Source organism: Triturus cristatus, chromosome 9, assembly GCF_964204655.1.
Source record: "Triturus cristatus chromosome 9, aTriCri1.1, whole genome shotgun sequence".
Lineage (NCBI taxonomy): Eukaryota > Metazoa > Chordata > Amphibia > Caudata > Salamandridae > Triturus > Triturus cristatus.
In genome coordinates this window covers 1,103,547,724-1,103,568,063 of record NC_140592.1, presented here as the reverse complement: position 1 = coordinate 1,103,568,063, position 20,340 = coordinate 1,103,547,724, and the positions used below count along the sequence as shown (strand labels likewise).

Sequence of the window (20,340 nt, the reverse complement as noted above, 5' to 3'; positions counted from 1 at the left end):
TCAACTAGGTGTCTATGTTGAAAAGAGTGTAAAAAAGCCTTATGTGCTTTGGAGGGAATAAAAGAGGAAGTGGAATTACGATCAATAAAAGGATCAACAATCATGTTACAATCCCCAGCTAAAATCAAAATTGTCTTGAGGTAGTTGCATTCATTTCTCTGAAAGGTGGGACCAAAATGAATAGTCAGTTATAGTCGGGGCATAAATATTAAATAATGTAAGGGGGTCTTCTTTACCACGAGTTCTGTAAGAAGCCAGCGACCTATGTCATCAGTCTCTTGTGAGATAAGTTTAGCATAAAGAGACTTATGACAGAGGGTAGCAACGCCATTGTGTTTGCCATCACCTCGGAAAAGAAAACCTCTCCAACCCAGTCTCTCTTCAATTTCAGGGATTCAGATTCAGTGAGATGAGTTTCTTGAATTATGGCTGTATCAACATTCCGTTTAGAAAGATGTGAAAGGACACGTTGTCTTTAATAGGGGAGTGTAAATCCCGGACATTCCATGTAACAATATTGAATGTCATCTCAAAATCATTAGGAAGATAAATAAGATAAGACCAGATAAAACAATGCATTTATCAAACAGTAACCTGTATACTAGTAAAACAGAGTATATTAACAATTGAACAACGAGTGAAATACTTAAACAGATAATTACTTTTAGAACAAAAAAGAAAGAGACAGGTAAAGTGAATAGCAAAAAGGGAAGAAAAAGGAAAAGAAGTTGAGTATGAAACTGAATTGAGAATAAAAAAGAGAAACCAGAGAGTAGAGTATAACAGATTAGAATTTAATGTATAGAAAGGTCACAGAGAAGATAAAGAAAAAGAATGATGAAAAGGAAAAGAATAAAACGTAATGAGTAAGACCACGAGATAACATAGGTGTAAAAAAATAATGAGATGAGGAGAAGGACAAAATGTTAAGGAAAAAGAAGAAGAATATAAGAACAAAAAATGGAACACACATACCTATAAAATTCCAAAAGTGGGAAGGGGGAGGGTGAAACATCCAGAACTTACGAAGGGAGGCACAGATGAAACTGGGAAGACAAGGTGCGAAACAACAACGAACGGACAACAAAGGTACCTGTAAGGAAAAGAAAAACTGTTAAAGACTCAAAATAACATCCTACGAATAATAATAGAATTGAAGAAATGTGAACTCAAAAATGATTAGGGCATTCTGAAGCAAAAAGAAAATACAACTTATCCAGCAATACAAGAAGTTGAGGTCACAACAGTAATATTTACATAGACAATGAAATAATCATCCATAATGCGAGGAAGAAGCAACACAGCTTGGGTACCTATAGGAAAGAAATTTATAAGTAAGATAAAAAGATAATAACGTTGGGAATATAATAACAGTGAAAAAACTAGAACACATGATTAGTTAAATATATCTGAAATAGAAAAGGAAAACATGTTATATAACAGAGCAAAAAATACTAATGAAACAATGTGAAATAAATTAATATAATCAGCCATAATGAAGAAGATGCACATAGCAACAGTCTTACAGAAGTTAAGAAAGCTTTTTAACTTGAGGGGATCTTCGTAAGTAGTAGTTTTGTTCTTGTATGTGACCTTGAAAAGGCAGGGATGGAAGAGATCATATCTATTATCAAGATCATGAAGCTCCGGTCTCATCTTTAGAAAGTCTCTACGACGATCAGCAGTACTTTTGGCGTAGTTTTGAGAGAAAAACGTGTGGCCTAACCATGAGGTACGTGACTTTTTTTTAGGGTGATAAAACTTTGAGTAAGTCTGTATACTCCAAAAAGTACAAAATGATCCCTCTTGGTCGAGTAGAAGTAAAAGTAACTGCATGTTGACGACCCAATCTGTGGGCGCACTGAATATTTAGAACCAGTTCTGTAGGAATATTCAACACCTTCGGCAAAAATGAGATGAAGAAGGAAATAGGATCTGCACCTTCTGTGTTCTCTGGCAGGCCATACATTCGTGGTTGTTTCTACGATTTCTACTCTCCAAATCCTCAACGTGTTTCTGCAATTGAGAAACTTGTGATTGAAGAGCATGAACTTTGGACTCGGTCACTTGAAAAGAGGAAACATTTTGCTGCACCAGAACTAGTCTTTCGTCAAGTTGAGACCATCTGTCAGTCACAAATTGAAGTTTGGAATTTGTTTCTTCCATAAAAGGTTTTAAAGACCTTATTTCTTCAAGGAGTAAGTCCATAGAGTCAGGCGTAGGAGATTTTGTTGGCGATGGAGGATCTTTTTTAAGTCTTTTAGTTGTAGCCTTTACCGAATTGGCAGAAGTAGGAACTGTTGAATGTGACTGTGAGGAGGTGCCAGTTTTAACTGTGGATGTAGAAGCAGATTCCATCTTAGCAAATTCAGTAAAAATCTTAGAATTTTTGATGAACCGGTGAGAAGTAGACGTAGATGATAAGGAAAGTCTCCGCAATCTCCCCATAGACTGAGCAAGCAAATAGTACAAGGAAAAATGCAGAGCATATGCCGATATAGAGCAAACAGTTATTATATGCAAGAGCTGGTCAATGACAGGAAGTCAAAGAATTATTGAAACATAGGAATAACTCAATAATATGACAGAAATATTGAATAGGCCCAGTATGTTAACAATATTTGTTGATGAAAAATAGTCTTTATACATAGAAGTGTTATAAGGGAGTAAGAAAGTTAAATAACATACCAAAAGTCAGCATCTCAAAAATAATCCATATTGTGAGTATAAGCATGAGGAGAAAATAACAGTTCACTTAGAAAGGCATATCAGCAAGTAAGGATATTAATTAATGAACTCAGAGTTCAGCTGTAAGCAATACATCGACAAAAATTGGCACAAAATGTTCATTGTTGTGAAAGCGCAGAGCCTTATTCAAAGAATGAAGGAGCAGAAGAAAAAATATGAGACACAGTAACCTGCAAGGGCATCCTGACTGAAATTAGAGATGTGTAGCAGCCGTTTCTGTGAAGAAATACAAGTGTGACTGCCATAACCATAAATTCTCCGTGAAAGACCCAATTAAACTGTCAGCCACGAGGAAACTTTCAGCTGATTACTTGCCGGAGCTTTAAAACGCACAAGTACATGTATCATTGCAGACTTCTGAAGAGAAGCGTTTCAGCGCTTGAACTCTTAGAACTTACCGCTTCTGTGAGGAATTGCGAGCGAATCAAACAAGCGTTGCTGCCATAACAGTAAAAGACTCCAAAGGAGACACAATTAAAGTGTAGACTATCAGTCACGATGAAACTTCCATTTGGTTATTGTCCAGAGCTTTAGAGCTTGGAGATATGCATAACGCTGCAGATTTCGTAAGATAAGCGCTTTGGTGCGTAAACTCCTAAAATGGTGGTGGGGTGAATGTATGACATTGTTCTGCATTCTGACCATCAACTTGTTGTTTTTGCATTTGTCACACCAAGTGGGAAGGGTATGCCCAGACGTTGGTCCCGTGCTCTCCATGCCACTGGAATCAAGCTATCCTGGCTGAAGAGGGGTGAAACCCCGAAACCAGTCCTAGGATGCTTGCTTCCAGTCCAGGGAGGACCTGGCTTGGCAGTTCGGGCTAGACTGTTCCCATAAGGCACAGGGTCAAGACTGATTTGCATATGGCTGGGTTCAGACTGGAACGTCATGGTGAGCAAAAAAACGATGGATTTAGGCACAGATCTGTGTACTGGGGTGAATGTATAACATTGTTCAGCATTCTGTCCATCAACTGTTGTTTTTGCATTTGTCACCCCGAGTGGGAAGGGTATGCCCAGACGTGGGTCCTGTGCTCTCCATGCCACTGGAATCAAGCTATCCTGTCTGAAGAGGGGTGAAACCCCGAAACCGGTCCTAGGAGGCTTGTTTCCAGTCCAGGAAGGACCTGGCTTGGCAGTTCGGGCTGGACTGTTACAATGAGGCACAGGGTCAAGACTGATTTGTATATGGCTGGGTTCAAACTGGAACGGCATGGTGAGCAGAAAAACTATGGATTTAGGCCCCGAGCTCTGTACTGAGGTGAATGTATGACATTGTTCTGCATTCTGTCCATCAACTGTTGTTTTTGCAATTGTCACCCCGAGTGGGAAGGGTATGTCCAGAAGTGGGTCCCGTGCTCTCCATGCCACTGGAATCAAGCTATCCTGGCTGAAGAGGGGTGAAACCCCGAAACCGGTCCTAGGATGCTTGTTTCCAGTCCAGGGAGGACCTGGCTTGGCAGTTTGGGCTGGACTGTTCCCATGAGACACAGGGTCAAGACTGATTTGCATATGGCTGGGTTCAAACTGGAACGGCATGGTGAGCAAACAAACAATGGACTTAGGCCCAGATCTCTGTACTGGGGTGAATGTATGACATTGTTCTGCATTCTGTCCATCAACTGTTGTTTTTGCAATTGTCACCCCGAGTGGGAAGGGTATGCCCAGACGTTGGTCCCGTGCTCTCCATGCCACTGGAATCAAGCTATCCTGGCTGAAGAGGGGTGAAACCCCGAAACCAGTCCTAGGATGCTTGCTTCCAGTCCAGGGAGGACCTGGCTTGGCAGTTCGGGCTAGACTGTTCCCATAAGGCACAGGGTCAAGACTGATTTGCATATGGCTGGGTTCAGACTGGAACGTCATGGTGAGCAAAAAAACGATGGATTTAGGCACAGATCTGTGTACTGGGGTGAATGTATAACATTGTTCAGCATTCTGTCCATCAACTGTTGTTTTTGCATTTGTCACCCCGAGTGGGAAGGGTATGCCCAGACGTGGGTCCCATGCTCTCCATGCCACTGGCATCAAGCTATCCTGGCTGAAGAGGGGTGAAACCCCGAAACCGGTCCTAGGATACTTGTTTCCAGTCCAGGGAGGACCTGGCTTGGCAGTTCGGGCTGGGCTGTTCCAATGAGGCACAGGGTCAAGACTGATTTGCATATGGCTGAGTTCAAACTGGAACGGCATGGTGAGCAAAAAAACGATGGATTTAGGCCCAGATCTCTGTACTGGGGTGAATGTATGACATTGTTCTGCATTCTCTCCATCAACTGTTGTTTTTGTATTTGCGACTGTAAGGACAGCACAAATTCGAAATACCTTCTTTAAAAATGAAGTTAAGGTGGCGCTTTCAGAGTCCGCATGAAGACACGCACGTCCAAAGGCGAAGGCAGTGTTTCAAGCTTGGCAAAGGACACTCAACTCGCACGTATCAGGAGTTTTCAGCGTCACTCAGCCCAAGCTCATGGAGTATCTGCCATCTTCTGTGGGCGGTAAGCCATGCCTCCCCTCCACTAAACTCTAAATGAGGCCATTAGTCACTTTTTTGGTTTTCATAATCCCTCCGTGGGGCAAGACTGGAAGCTGTAATATGGTCAAACCAACTTTCCCTCAATTTACATAATCCAAAATATTATAGGCCATCAATGTTTCCCCTTAATGGGCTAGATGTACAGAGATTAGTAATAGCAATTAGCAAGTAGTGATTCTTTGCGAATCGTTAATTGGTAATTGCTAATACCAATGTAAAAAAAGTAATATCTGGCCTTTTAGCGATTCATAGACAATAGACATACCCCATGAATATATATGAAGTAGGTTGCAATTTGTGACCCACTAGGATATGCTGCCATCACAGGGATGGTGGCCAACAGTGGTCAGCAGACCACCATGTCTGTGATTGCTTTTATATAAAGCAATCATTTCTTTATTAAATCCAGGCCATGTTACTTAAAGGAAACAGGATGCTTTTAAAAATTAAAAGTGCAACGTTTTCTTTTTCTTTCTTAAGAGTAGGCAGTGGTCCGTGGGACCACTGACAGCTTTTAAAAAATATGTTTTTAAATACTCTGAAACATGAATGGGTTACTACCAGCTTTGAGTTGGTGGTAAAGTGCAAATGATATGCGACAGCATTCATGAGTGTTGGGTTATGTGGGAGTGTTGATAATGCTGGTGGGGAGTGTGTGCTGCAAGTGAATTGGCAGTGGGTCCTACCATGGTGTGTGGTGCAGCAGGATGAGAGGCGTCTTGAGATGAACTATCGCAAGATCGCTGCAGAGGATTGCTGGGGGAATGATAGAGCCAAGGTTTTTGGTGCTGGGTGTGGCCCAGGCATGGATGGGCGCAGATGGACTTGCCTTTGAGGCACCAGGAGCACGCCAGCTGCGGCACTGCACAATGCCCATCATTTTCTAGGTCCTGAGAGGGGTGAAGCGGGGGGTGGGTGAAAATACATGATCGCTGGAAGACGCTGGGGAGATGCAAGAAGAAGACGCTGGAAGACACAGGTAGGAAGCTGAAGCATTAATCACCTGTGAGGGTATCCAGGCAAGTGTGTAGGCGTGTGGTCCCTGCAGAGTTATTTGAAGAGCCAGGATTTCAGCTTCTTGAGGAACTCAAAATGTATGGAGGAGGCTCTGATGTGCTGTGGACGTTAGTCCATGTTTTGGGTGCAATGTAAGAGAACAAGCTACTTCCTGATCTGCTTTTGTGGATAAGGGGGGTTGTCTGCGAATGAGGCTGAGCCTAGGTGTCTGATAGGCTGGTGAAAGTGAATGAGGTTGTTCAGCTATGCTGGTCCGCTGTTGTGCAGAGCTTTGTAGGTGTTCATAAGGAGTTTGAATTGGCTGTGTTTGTGAATGGGTAGCCTGTGGAACTCTCTGAGGTGGGGTGAGATGTGGGTGCGGTGAAGGAGGTTGAGTATGAGTATAGTGTTGGTGTTCTCTATGGTCTGAAGTCTGTGTAGGAGTTTCTTGTCGATTTCGGCATGGAGCGCATTATCATAGTCAAATCAGCTTGTGATGAGTGCTTCTGTGATGGTTAGTCTGATGATTTTTTGAAAGCCCCTTAATAATATTTTGTAGCCTACGCAGTATGTGGAAGCAGGCAATACTTACTAAGCTGATTTCTGCCATTATGTTGAGTTTTCATTCAGGATGATGCCCAGTTTTCTGGCCTGGTTGGTGGGAGTTGGGGCTGGTCCTAGGCACTGTCGGCCTCCTTTGAGGAGGTCTTGTTTCCGAAGACTAGTACTTCCGTCTTGTCAAAGTTGAGCTTCAGGCAGTTGGTTCTCATCCATTCAGCTCTGATGGTCATGCACTTTGTGAAGTTGGTTCTGGTTGTGGTTGCCTTCTTCATTAGGGAGAAGATGAGTTAGGTATTGTTGGCATAGGAGATGATGGTGATGCCTTGGGATCGGATGATGTTAGCGAGTGGTGACATGTAGATGTTGAACAGAGTTGTGCTAAGAGATAAACCCTTGGGAACTTTGCTGATCAGGAACCTAGTCTCCGATGTAAAGGAAGGGAGTCTGACTTTTTGGGTTCTTCCTGTGAGGAAGGAGCAGATCCAGATGAGTGCGGGTCCTTGGATTCCGATCTCGTGAAGTCTTCTGATAAGTGTGCATGGGAGACTGTTGAATTCTGCAAAGAGGTTGGGGAGGATGAGGTCAGCTGTTTCTTCTCAGTCCATGATGGTCTGGATGTCATTGGTGGCTGCGATGAGGGCTGTGTGAATCTGTTGTTTTTTCTGAAACCTGACTGAGTGTTCTCCAGTAGGTTGTGTAGTTCAATGTGGCTTGTGAGTTTCATGTTGATGGCCTCCCCTATCACTTTGGCTGAGTAGGGGAGGTGGGAGATCAGGCAGAAGTTGTTCAGTTGATTCAGGTGGGTCGATAGCTTCTAGAGGTGGGCGTTAACCCCTGCATTCAGCCAGTCTTCCCAGAATGTGGCGGATATGATAGAGGTGTTAATGATGTGGGTGAGGGCGGTGCTGATTGTCGGTGCTCCGAGCTTATAGATGTGGTGTGGTCATGGATCTGTATGGACCACCAAGTGGATGGTTTGCATGATCGTCACTGTATCCTCTCTGGTGAGAGTTTTCCATTGGTTCAGGTAGCCATTTTGGAAGGTGATGGGTAGGTTGAGGATGCGATCTTTTGAGTCTGGTTCATGTGCGAAGTTGTTGTAGATGTGATTTTTGGAGTCTGGTTGGCGTGTGAAGTTGTAGAGGTTCATGATTTTGCTGTGGAAGAAGTGTGATAGTTGGCAGCAGAGTTTTTGGTAGGAGGTGGTGCTGTTGACGGTAGCTGGGGATCTCATAAATTCCTTAATTATCAAGAAGATCCCCTTGTGGCTGTTAGAGCTCCCTCCAATGCTTTCAGCTAGTGCTTTTTTCTTGGTGTCTCTCGGTTGCTGATAGTAGTATCTGAGTGTGGCCTTGTAGGTGGGTCTATTAGTAGAATTGTGACTGGCCCTTCATTTTCCCTGTAGCTGATTGCAGTGTTGTTTGAAATCTTGGAGGTCCTGTTTGTTGGTTCTACTTTGCTTCTTGGGTTTGATGGGAGAAAGGGAGTCTGCGCTGTTCTTCATCTAGTTTTTCAAGTAGATGATGTCTTGTTGATGTCGTCGGTGTGTTTAGGTGTGTCGTTGGTGTGTGTCGTTGGTGTGCGATGAGAACGTTGAGCCAGTCTGCATCTGAGATTTTGCCGCAGCTGCGGCTGGGTAGCCTGATGCTGGCGGATGCGTTGGCTTTCGGTGTGTTAATGTGGAAGTGGTTGATAGAGTGGTCGGTGCATGTGAGTGGTGAAGAAGAGATGTACTTGAAGCTGTCGCTGGTGGAAAAAATGGGCTCAGAGTGTGTCCTGAGATGTAAGTAGGGTCTTTGACCAGCTGGATTAGTTTGATGTTTTTCAGTCTTTCGAGGGACGTCGTGAAGCATTGATCGGTTCTGTTTTCTAAGTGAAAGTTGATGTCGTCGAGGAGTATGAAGGCTCTGAAGTCTGTGGTGAGAGAGGCAATGAGGTTGGTGATGAAGTTGGAGAATGAAGCTCACAGTCTGTTTAGCAGGTAGACGAGGCTTTCCAGACAGTTGCAGCTGGAAGTGCAGATGCTCCATGAATAGGGGGAAGCTTTCTGTGGACATTGAGCACTTGATGGAGTCTTTGTAGACGACTTTGAGTTCTACTCCTGGCTTGTGGAGTTGGTCCTGTTGTGCGAATTTGTAGCCAATTGGGATTTCCATGGCAATGTCGGGTGCCGGTGTGGAGGTGAGGAAGGTTTCTATGAAATAAAAAGGAGGTCCGATGCATTGTTGCTCAGCAGGTCCCACATTTCGGACATGTGTTTGTTGAGGAATTGTGTGTTTAGGAGCAGTGAAAGTTGGGGTGTGAGCTTGCTGTGGCGTGTTGAGTTATGTGGGGATGGTGTTGCTGGTGCCTGTGGGGGGGGGAGTGTGGTGGGCTGCAGGTGAACAGGCAGTGGTTGCAAGTGAAGGCACATACAGTGATGTGCGGCAAAGCAGCAGGAGGAGAGGTTCCCAGGTCGATCAATTGCAGTAGCGCTGTAGGGTAATGCTGCTAGACGATCAGGCCAGGTTCGCGGCCCAAGTGTGAATGGGCACAGGAGGTCTTGCCTTGTGCATGAAAGCGGCGGACTGGCTGCGCACATCCCCACTGGGGCTGCACAGCTGGTACTATTGTGTAGGTCCTGAGAGGAGCATGGAGAGTTTGTAGGAAGGGCTACCCAATCACCAGTGTGGAGGGAAGGAGTGGGGAGACGCAGGTAAGGAGTGGGAGCCAGGAGATTGAATGGGCGGGGCCTGAGTGGATTGCAAAAGAGGCACAAAGCAGGGAGAAAACCAAGGGAAGAAGCTAAAAAGGTGTGTGTGAGTGAGAGAGAGAGAGAGAGGGACGAAACAGTGGAGTTGCAGGAGCGAGGCCGGAGACTCATGGTGAGAGAGCTCAGCTGGGTCCGAAAGGGTCTTAGTGGAATCTGGGCCTATGCACTTGCTCAGTAGCGTCACCCACCGGGTGCCATTAGGGAGGCCCTGGGCGAGGGGAGGAGCACAGGGGTGGTGGGCGGGGCTACCCGATCGCCAGAAGACGTGCAGGAGGAAGACGCATGAAGAAGACATGGGAAGCAGGAGAAAGGTCGGGGGAGTTAAGAGAAGGAATGGGAGAGGGTGGAGGCTGAGGGGGATTGCAAAGAACGAGGCAAAAAGCACGGAGAAAACTAGGGAAAGAGGCTAAAATGGTGCTAAAAGTGGCAGAAAGCAAGTGAGAAAACTAGGAAACGATGCTAACCGGAGGCAGAAAGTAGGGTGGAAAAACAGATAAAGATGCAATGGGGATGTTAACAAGAGACAAAAAGTGGGGTAAAAAACAAAGAAATATACAAAAGAGATGCTAACAAGAGACAGAAAGTGGGGTGAAAACAGAATTAAGCCATAGAGAAGCAGACGCAAACGGCAAAAACAAGAATCAGAAAGCCGAGAGGGTGGAGCCGCCGGAGCGAGACAGGAGCTTGTTGCGGGAGAGGCAGGTCGGAAAGGGCCTTGACTGGTCGGTGGATCCTTCATAGAATAGCGGCCTCTAGGCCTTGCCCCCTGCTCATAATCCAATTCCCTGTCGCAGCCTGTGCTGGTAGCACAGCACATCGTCTGCTTGGCTGACTCTGAACCAAGCCCTGCTGTAGTCCTGCACCTCACAGCGAGATAAAAGAACATTCCAGTGACCTTTTCAGGTCATGCTGTTCGCTACTGGGTCGAGGGCCCAGATGTTATGTTATGTTATGTTACCTGTTTTGTAGAGCGCAAACAGCTGCCCCAGCGACGGGGCGTCCCGGCGCTAGAACCGTAACACAATCAGCTGGCAACGAAAGAGGGACCTACGGGGAGGGAAAGAGATGGGTTTTGATCGATCTGCGGAAAGCTAGCAGATTATCCATGCAACGGATGTGGAGAGGGAGGGAGTTCCACAACTTGGCCCCCAGTAGTTTGAAAGAGCGCCCTCCGATGCGACAGAACTTCGTATGGGGTATCAAGGCTAGATGTTGCCCCATCGACCGGAGATTCCGTTTGGGATTATAGGGGGTCAGCAATGAACGGAGGAGCTCTGGACCTTCGTTCTTCAAGATTTTAAAGGCAAATATGAGGGCCTTGAACTGGATGCGGGCTTCCATGGGCAGCCAATGTAATCTGTAAATGGTCGCTCTCACTGAGCACCTTCTTGGAAGACCTACTATAGCTCTTGCCGCCAAATTCTGGATTCGTTGGAATCTTTTTATCTCAGCTTTGTTTGCTCCTAGCAGCAGGACACTCGCGTAGTCCAGTCTGGACAAGATGGTAGACTGTACGATGAGTTGTCGTGTCTTGGAGTCGAAGTAGCCTAAGATGGGGTAGAGACTTCTCAGTAGGCCAATGCAAGTTGCGGCAACTTTTTTGGTGTGCGACTGGAAGCTAAGGGTCGAGTCCAGCCATACTCCTAGATTTTTTACTAAATTTTTTGGAGGGGGTGCTGGGCCCAGCGATTGGGGCCACCAGAGATCGTTCCAGTTGTTGCTGTTTTTCCCCATTATCAGCACCTCGGTTTTGCCACCGTTAAGTTGGAGGCAGTTTGCTGTCATCCATTTGGCGACAGCAGTCAGTCCATCCCTGAAGTTGGTGGCATCAGGAGAGGGGGCCTCACTAAGGCTGATGACCAACTGAGTGTCGTCAGCGTACGACACCATTGTGAGGCCCCATGTCTTAGCAACCTCCGCCAAGGGTTGCATATATAGGTTAAACAGGGAGGGACTGAGAGCAGAGCCCTGTGGGACTCCTTGTCCTATATCTTGGGGTTGAGAGATAAACGGAGGGGCAGATACCCTGAATGATCTGTTAGTTAAAAATGAACGAAACCATTGAAGCGCCGAGTCTACGATTCCTATATTTTCCAAGCGTTTTAGTAGAATGGCATGGGAGACCGTATCAAAGGCCGCGCTGAGATCGAGCAGTATCAGCGCGGCACTTTTGCCGGTGTCCATAATTTCCCGTAAGCTTTCCGTGGAGGTGAGGAGCGCGGATTCCGTACTATGGCCCGGCCTGAACCCGTGCTGAGAGGGGTCCAGGATGTTATTTTTCGCCATATACTCACTGAGTATTTTATTCGCGTGCGCTTCCGCTAGTTTAGCGACCCATGGTAACAGTGAGACCGGCCGGTAATTCTCTGGTTTAGAGGGGTCTAGGGAGGGTTTTTTATAATCGGAGTTACCCAGGCCTGTTTCCAGCAGGTGGGTACCGTGGCCGTAGCAAATGAGAGATTAAGGATTACGGTTAAGGATGGGAGGAAGAATTCCAAGGCTCCTAGAAAGTGAATTGGTCTCATCGGGTCTGTGGGTGCACCCGATTTCACCTTCCTACAGAGTTTGGTGAGTTCTTCACCGGAGATAGCGGGTAGGCATGTGAGCCTGACGTCTCCGAAGGTGGCGTTGGGGGGGCTGATGTCCTCTGGACTGTCCTGGGTGAAGGTGTTGTATATTTTCTTCACTTTATCCGTGAAGAAGGTAGCTAGGTCTTCACATTGTTGCGTGGAGGTGATGTGAGCAGCTGGCTTGCCCCCGTTTTGTAATTTTTGCACGATTTGGAAAATAGTTTTCGTGGGGTTTGAGCTGGCTTTTATTTCAGAAGCGTAGAAGGCAGCACGGGCTGTCCGAATTGCCTTGTGGTATGATTTCAGAGTAGCCAAGTATGCGATTTTGTCCTCCTGCTTATATTCCTTCCTCCATTGTCGTTCCGTTTTTTTGCAGGCTTTCCTCATTATTTTGAGGTTCTCGTCATACCAGGGGTTGGAAGGAGTATTTCGCCCTTTAGTCCACTTGGCTGGTATGATAGCGTCCAGTCCCTTGGTGATCCAGTCCTGGAAAGACGCATACGATTTTTCTATATCGTTTATGTTCTCCAGGGTAGGTCGCCCTAGGCTGGCCGCAAGGTCACATTGTTGGAGTTTGTGCCAAGGTCGCTTTAGACAGGAGGTGGGTGATTTTTTTACAGGAGGGGAGTTATTCGGAATGGAGAGGGTTACTAGCGAGTGATCAGTCCAGGCCATGGGTTTAGGATCGTCAGCTCTGGCCTCGGGAATGTTAGTGAATACCGGATCAAGCAAGTGTCCCGCTACATGTGTGGGGGATTTGACGAGCTGGGTTAGTTGCAAGGCAGCTAGGTCCCCTACAAAGTTGCTAATTTTAGCATCCGACATAATGTCTAAGTGGAGATTGAGATCTCCTAGAATCGTGAAGTTAGCTGAGCCAGTGATCAAGGCATGCGTTACTTCACTAAGCTCTTCCGTGAAGTTAGTAGAGGGCCCCGGAGGTCTATAGATAAAAAGGCCCGAGAAAATGCAATGGGGGCTCGTGGAAATTTTGAAGCGGGCGCATTCGCAGTCCGCAATACTTTCATTTTGAAAGGAGCAGGTAAAGGGGGATCTATAGATGGCTGCAATGCCACCTCCTCTTGAGTCTCTATTGATGCACGTCATAGAGAACCCGTCCGGTATTGCTAGATTGGAGATGCTAGTGAGGTCGTCTTTAAGCCATGTTTCACTTAGAAACATTATATCTGGGTTCTCGTCCATTAGGAGCGTTCTTACCTCTGCATGGTGTTTAACCAGAGATCTGACGTTCAACTGCATGATGGTAAGTGATGTTTCGTTCCTTTTAATCTCTTTATGGCCTATAAGGCGTGGTTCCGGTATGGCCAGATTACAGTGCTTGCAGTGAAGGGCGGTTCGACCAATGCAACCTTCTGTATTGTTGCATCTAGGGCCGGTGTTGAGCGACCACAGTATGTTACTGTCATAAACGAATTTTTGGGCAGGACTTGGCGAGGACGGGCGAAGACGGGCTTGCCTTGGGTGCGCCTTCGGCGCGCTGACGGCGCGCCCGCTGCGCCCGTCCGCTGCGCGTCCGGTGATTGCACATACTTAAAAGAGGGAGAGGGGGCGAGTGGGCGTGGCCTAGAGGTAGGCGTGGCCTCTACTCCTCGCCGTCAATGGCGGCAAAACATTTGTTTTATTGTGGATCGTTGCAGCGAAGGAGTCGCTGTTTAAGCGTATCTCTAGCCCGCTATGGAGGTGGCAGACGGGTGAGTGCGCGTTTAAAAAGAACCGATATATTTCAGTAAGTGACACAAGAAAAATGCAAATTTTAAAAAAAAGTCCGTCGTCTCCCGTCTGCTCAACTTGACAAATATTTTACCAAATCTAAAAATCTTGTAGTTCATAGATTTAAATTCTTTATGAGAGTACAAAAACCCACAGAGAGTATTGACTCATATGTTACTGCTTTGAAGGTTCTAGCTGCGACTTGTGAATTTGAAGAGTTTACTTCACAGCTAATAAGAGATCAGCTTGTAGTTAGATGTAATTCCCAAAAAATTCAAGAACGTCTCCTCACTTGTAAAAATCCATCTTTGACCGGTTTCTGGCATTTCAGCCGTCTTCAGCCAGGCTTGCTTGAAATGCAAGTCGACCTGCAGTGAAGACTAATTGTCATTCAGTTTGTTGACATAAAAAAACATTACATCGCATTGGTAACAAAACTCCAATTAAATTAATTGTTTTGAAATAATGTGAGACCACTCGGGACCGCTGGTTGATTTCATGTTCTCTCCTCCCTGTAGATTCTACTCGCTCTCACATTTCGTCCTGATGATGATCTCGAATTATTGAGATTGAAACGCCCTCGACCTCTGTAACAACCAAAGCTTCTCTATTGCATTAATTTAATTGGAGTTTTGTTACCAATGCGATGTTATGTTTTTTTATGTCACCAACCCCTCACTTCACGCACCTTCACTATATCTGTGTGAGCACCAGAACTATAAAAAAAAAGTGATACTCCATTTATGCTGTGAATAAATGTGATGTCAAATCAAGCTTGTGTCCCGGCATATATTGCGTCACGAGTCCTCCGAGGACTCATTCTTTGTCTCTCTTGACTAATGCTCATTTAAATAGTAGTAGCCCAGGCTACCCGAGGACCCAAGTGGCCTCTATTGCACCATTGTCTTCTATATAATATAGATCACCCCAGTTCACAATACTGGGGTCCCTTTGTTCTTGACAGGGCTTTAAGTGGGCCGGGTCTCACCGGGTCTGAGCACCGGCAGTTTTTTAAAGGGGGCCTCGAAACGGGTCTCTATCAGGCTCTGTTTGTGCCCTGGCACAGGTGGTCCGTTTTTTGTTCCGGACTGCAGTGACAGCATGCACATTGATGTGCGTTTGCTCACACTGCTCACTTCTCACTAGTGGAGAAGTTATGGCATGACATCATGCCAGGTGAGCGTTCTAGGGGAAGGGAAATCCTTTAAAGAGAGTCATTTTCTCTCTGGATTTCCCTTCTCTTTTTGAAACTCAGGAGTAGCAACATTGTAGTGGTGTCACCAGGGCTTTACGTGGAAGCTTTTTTAATATTATATACAAGCCGCGGTTGCTGCTTATTTCTCTTACGCTACTAACAACTATTTATAAAGCCAATAGTCCTGACTTTTTGTAGGTATGATGTTACTTGTTGTATCATATAGCTGGATGCAATGACAGAAACCACAAAATACAAGTTGGGCGGCACACTATACTAAGCACAGATTTTTAGCTTAAGTGTTTCTAAGCCACGTGTTTAATTACATTGGCCACGCCCCTTTGAGAGACCCCTAGTTTTTTCATCCCACTTAAAGCCCTGGGTGTTGCCTATGCAATTAATGGCGTGGCTTAAAACACCTAAGCTAAAAACTTGTCCTTAGCATAGTGTGCTGCCCGAAAGGCATTTTGCTGGTTCTGTCATTGCATCCAGATATATAGTACAGCAAGTAACATTATACCTACAAGCCAGGACTATTGGCTTTGTCAATGGCTGTTAGTTGAATAATATAAATAAGGAGCAAATATGGCTTCATTGTATATAATATTAAAAATGATTCAGTTCTGAAATGAGACATGAAAGAACTACGAGTCTCTTTGAAGTTACATCAAAGGCAGTGAAGGGTGGCACTGATGCAGAATTAAGATTTTTTTTCATCTTGAGGGTGAGGGCAAAAACGGAGAGCTAGATAGGGACCCGTATCAGCACCTGCTTTTTAGAACTGCCGGTGCTGAGCACCGGCGGGACCGGCCCACTTTAAGCCCTGCATGCAGTGCAATAGGACATAGTAGAATTGGGTCACCAATAGTGCCCGTGCATGTGAACAGCGTGACTAAGGATTAGCTACTGAACAGTTTTTTTCCCCAAGAATCTGCACGCATAGAAATGTCGACACCACAAACATCATAAGACGTGACCGGCTAGGATAGGTTATAGGTCATTCCTACGGCCTTTTCCCCCATTCCAAAACTTACACCAGCACAATTCCAATGCACCACCAAAACACAGGGCCCATACCAAAATGTTTTTATTTTATTTATTTGCAAGTCTCATATTGCTCATACCTGACCCAAAGGTATCAAAGCACTGTACGGTATACAAAACATTTTGCACCATAATTTGGTGGTTACATACCATGATATGTACATGTTACAGGGTTTAATATATACATTAAGCCTGGTGGCTACAGGAGGATCATTCTAGCAAGTGGTGAGTTGAGTAGCTTGTAGTTTGAACGAGGTCAGATAGTGTTGCAGGACAGTAAGAGTTCTTGCACAATACTCTGTGGTTGTGTCTCCCAGATTTTCTGTACGGTTGTGCACACGTATGTTGGAGCTTGCATAAGTTTCCGTTGGGGTCAGTTCTGGGGTCATCTGTTACGGAATAATTTATAAAGAAAGCATCACCCACAAAAAAAGCACACGTGTATTCATTATATTTTTTTCATTCACAGAGAATGGCTTTCAATGGAGGATTGAAACCGAATACACTAGTGACTGCCAACATTGAGATATCACAAAACACATCAAGGTATGCAAACATATATCTGAAAGGTGTATTTTGGGAGGGGGTTACATTTTATCTCAGGATTATAGGAGCATATTCTTGCATTTCCTTGCCTCGGCTGTTCTCTGCTCTGGCAACCAGTCAGCCATTCACATCGAATTCAGATCTCCAGAAATACTTTTATGACTAATATATATAATGGCTCATTATATACCTTCAAGAGCACTGCCCTCGTCATCTCAAGAAGTGCCTTCTCTCTTGGATTTAGAAGAAACTGTTTGATTACTATTAGGAGCAACGGAGGACATTACATTCTGGATATAAACGTGGGATTTACCTTTTAACACTTGTAGAATGGACAAATAACAACCGGTTCTGCAGTTTGTCAGTCTAGCAGTGACAACAGGCCAATTCTTTAGCAATGAGCATTTATGAATGCCACACTAACATAACGTAAATAGGACTCGCACTCTCTCTATCTCTCTCTCACACATCAAGCTTTACTCAAAGACTCTAAATATGGGAGAATGAGATCTGACTTGTCCCTCGAATGTTTAGGTCGAGTATTCGCGACCTCTTGTATATACTTTAGTATATACTTACATGTGTATGTACTTTGTGGCCTCTGGAGATTAGCCCAAGGACTTGTCTGCTTTCGCTTAGGGACTTTGTTTTCTGTTCAACTGCCTCTATTTAACTGTCTTGATTGAAAACGACCAGCAGAGGTCAGTAAAATACCAGAATTACTTTCTGCTGAGGGACTTTCTTTATTTATTTTTCTGGCAACTGCCTCTATTTCCCTTTCTTGATAGAAAATGACCAGCAGAGGTCAGTAAAATACCAGAATCACTTTAGCATTCTCTAAATTCCAGTCCATAGAAATTGTCTTCCACAAGCACCCGTAGACAATAATAAATTTTTTCAAATCTTGTATTTTCAGTATTATGACCACCGAAGGCCCTGATTTTATATTAAAAATAGAGCTTTTGACTATACCATTTCCCACTGAAAGGCAATATTTCTCTCCATGTGTTCCTATACCTGGCGTGTCACACAGTCTGGTGCTTACTTGTCCTCCATGTTAAAGAATAGTAGATGTTTCAACACCCAGACTAATGTGCTGCATAGCTAAATACATATAAGGTCCCAAAGGTGAGACCGATTGGATTGCAAATTCTTGTTTTATATGTGCTCCCCCTGAATAGGATATTAGTGTAATCCTCCTCCCCAACTACTTCCTCTATTTCATTCACAAGGATAGATGACTTTCTGTACAAGACTGATGCAGACATGTTCAACATGAACCAATGTCTTCAGAGAGCAACGTACACACAAGAAGGGCGACTAACAAAGGATAGCTGGCTTCCAAATGCATGTGTGACATGAACACATAATTAAAGTGCACTTGAGTTACAAAAAATAAGATGCAGTCTAAGCAACCATTAGCTAAGCCAGTCAGCCATGCTTGCCTTTCTTTACATGTAAGCGAGACCAATTGGTATTACCAGTGCTTGTTCAAGACAACCTTCAACGTCTGCCAAGATCAATGTTGTAGTCTCCAATGTCTTTCAAGATCAATGTTATTGTATCGTCCACAATTCTGCTGCAAATTTTCTATTGACCACTAGGTGGCAGCGAAAGGCAGCAAACTGATATTTAACAAGCATTTCCAATGCAATACTCTCGCATTTACGAGAGTTTGAGCTATTGATATTGTAAATCACAATGCCTTTTATTTATGTCTTGTTTTTAAAACAGATAAATAAAAGGCATTGTCATTGACAATGCCAATAGCTTAAACTCTTGCAAATGCAAGACCTATTGCATTGCAAATGCATTTGGCATTAGGAGAGAGCGTGTCCCCCCAAAAGTATTTGAGAAAATAGTACTTGGAGGCTGTAGTTAGAGCCTACAGGGCAACAACAAACGTACCAGGGTGTTTCCTCATGGGAGGTTAGACAATTTGAGAATGCAATACTAAGGAGGGACTACTAAGCCTATTAACCAATGAAAAGCCACAGTTTAAAATGGACCTTGACACAAGCCAATAAAAAATACGAATGGAGAGTAGGCGGAGCTTCATGTCCATACCTTACACAGCATGCGTCTCATAGCAGCGCATGCACCGCCCAGGCTCAACCTAAAAAGGCTCCCAGCTCATGCAAGGCCTTATGACTCCTTACACGTCGAAAAGAACACTGAGATCAGAGGATTACAAAGTCTTAGTGGCCCCAAAGATCAAGATGCGGAGGTAGCTCATTTGCATTTATGGCACCCACACTCTGGAATGCCTCGCCCCACACACATCAGACTGGACAGATCAGAAATTAGCTTCAGAAAAAAGTTGAAGACCTACCTATTTTAAACATTAGACATGCAAAAAAGAACTGTACCAGAGTTTTATCACCAGTGCTGGGTGGCCCGTTGGATAGCCATGCACTATATAAATCATGATGGATGGATGAATGAATGATGTTAGACATATTACAGTGCTGGTTAGACATTAACGGGCATGTCTCTAATGATGATAGGCATGCAGTGACTATAAGTGTTTCGAGCATGGGGCGATCTCATGTGATGTTAGACATGCCACTGTGCTGGTTAATGGGCGTGTCCTTGATGATGCTAGACAAGCAGTGATTATAAGAGTTACCAGTGTGGGCGGGGTCTCCTGGGATGTTAGACACGTCGCTGCGCTGTAGATGTATGTTGCTAGGCTCAAGGTGCCATCACATCTTGTCAGAGCTGAATGTTAGCTGGTTACAAGATAACAGGTGCATGATGGGACAGTTCCATTATACAGTAAGCAGTGTCTGTGCAGTGGTTCTAAAGACACCCTACAATGATGTAACAGAAGGACAGGTATCAGGTATGCACTAGGACTGGCTCATTATGCTTCAAGAGACAGCACATTATTCAGAATGTTATACTGTTACAAGTACATTATGCAGCACATTCTGTGGCATCATCTCACTACTTTAACCTTCTGAATACAATTTGCTACAAAAGACGTCCAATAGGCTAAGTAAAACCTATGGCTAGTCAGCAGATTCTATGGAAACTGTCAATCACTGCAAGTTATGGCTGAGTCTTCCATGGACGCAAGGGAACGCCCTTATTTCAGCACTGTCCTTTATAACATTCAGAATAAAACAGTTTGTGTAAAACATATACAATGTTGCAGGGGCGGCTCTAGGCTCATGGTGGCCCTGTGCAGGGAGCGCAGGTAGGGGGCCCCGGAAGAGGGGGTCCGGGCGGGGCGGAGCTCAGGAAGGTGTTTTAATAAAACGTCCAGAAAAGGCGTTAGATGACCAGTAACATGGTAACAGAAAAACAACGTTTACTTTTTGAGTGCTCATCACTTGGATACTTTGTTTTAGAATGCGCGTCCGTAAGAGAGTTCGGCCACAAAGTAGGATCCCTCCAATCACATAAATCATATTCAGAACACGGGTCTGTAACATGGTCTTGCTCTTTGGCTTCCTTTTCAATACCAGCATCATCCGTCTGTAAACTCTGAACCTCCTTCAGAATGCCAGATGTTGATGGACCGATGAATGATGTTTCAGTTTCTCTGTCTGAGGGTCTTTTGTAATAATCCTCATCCTGAGTTGGTAATTGCTGCATGTTTGTATCAATTTCAGAGTCACCTTGTTCATTTTCATTGGTCTGCTCATGAGTATCATTCTGCTCAT

The 20,340-nt window shown here is 44.8% G+C and overlaps 1 protein-coding gene across 2 annotated transcripts in view; it reads left to right on the top strand.

Moving 5' to 3' along the window:
* LOC146799439 (galectin-3-like) overlaps positions 1–20,340 on the top strand; it is a 242,139-nt gene that overhangs the window by 95,589 nt on the left and 126,210 nt on the right. For both annotated transcript variants that reach the window (XM_085628073.1, XM_085628074.1), the window contains exon 4: positions 16,593–16,669. In XM_085628073.1, coding sequence (XP_085484199.1) covers positions 16,593–16,669 — 77 coding nt within the window. The remainder of the gene's footprint in view (positions 1–16,592; positions 16,670–20,340) is intronic.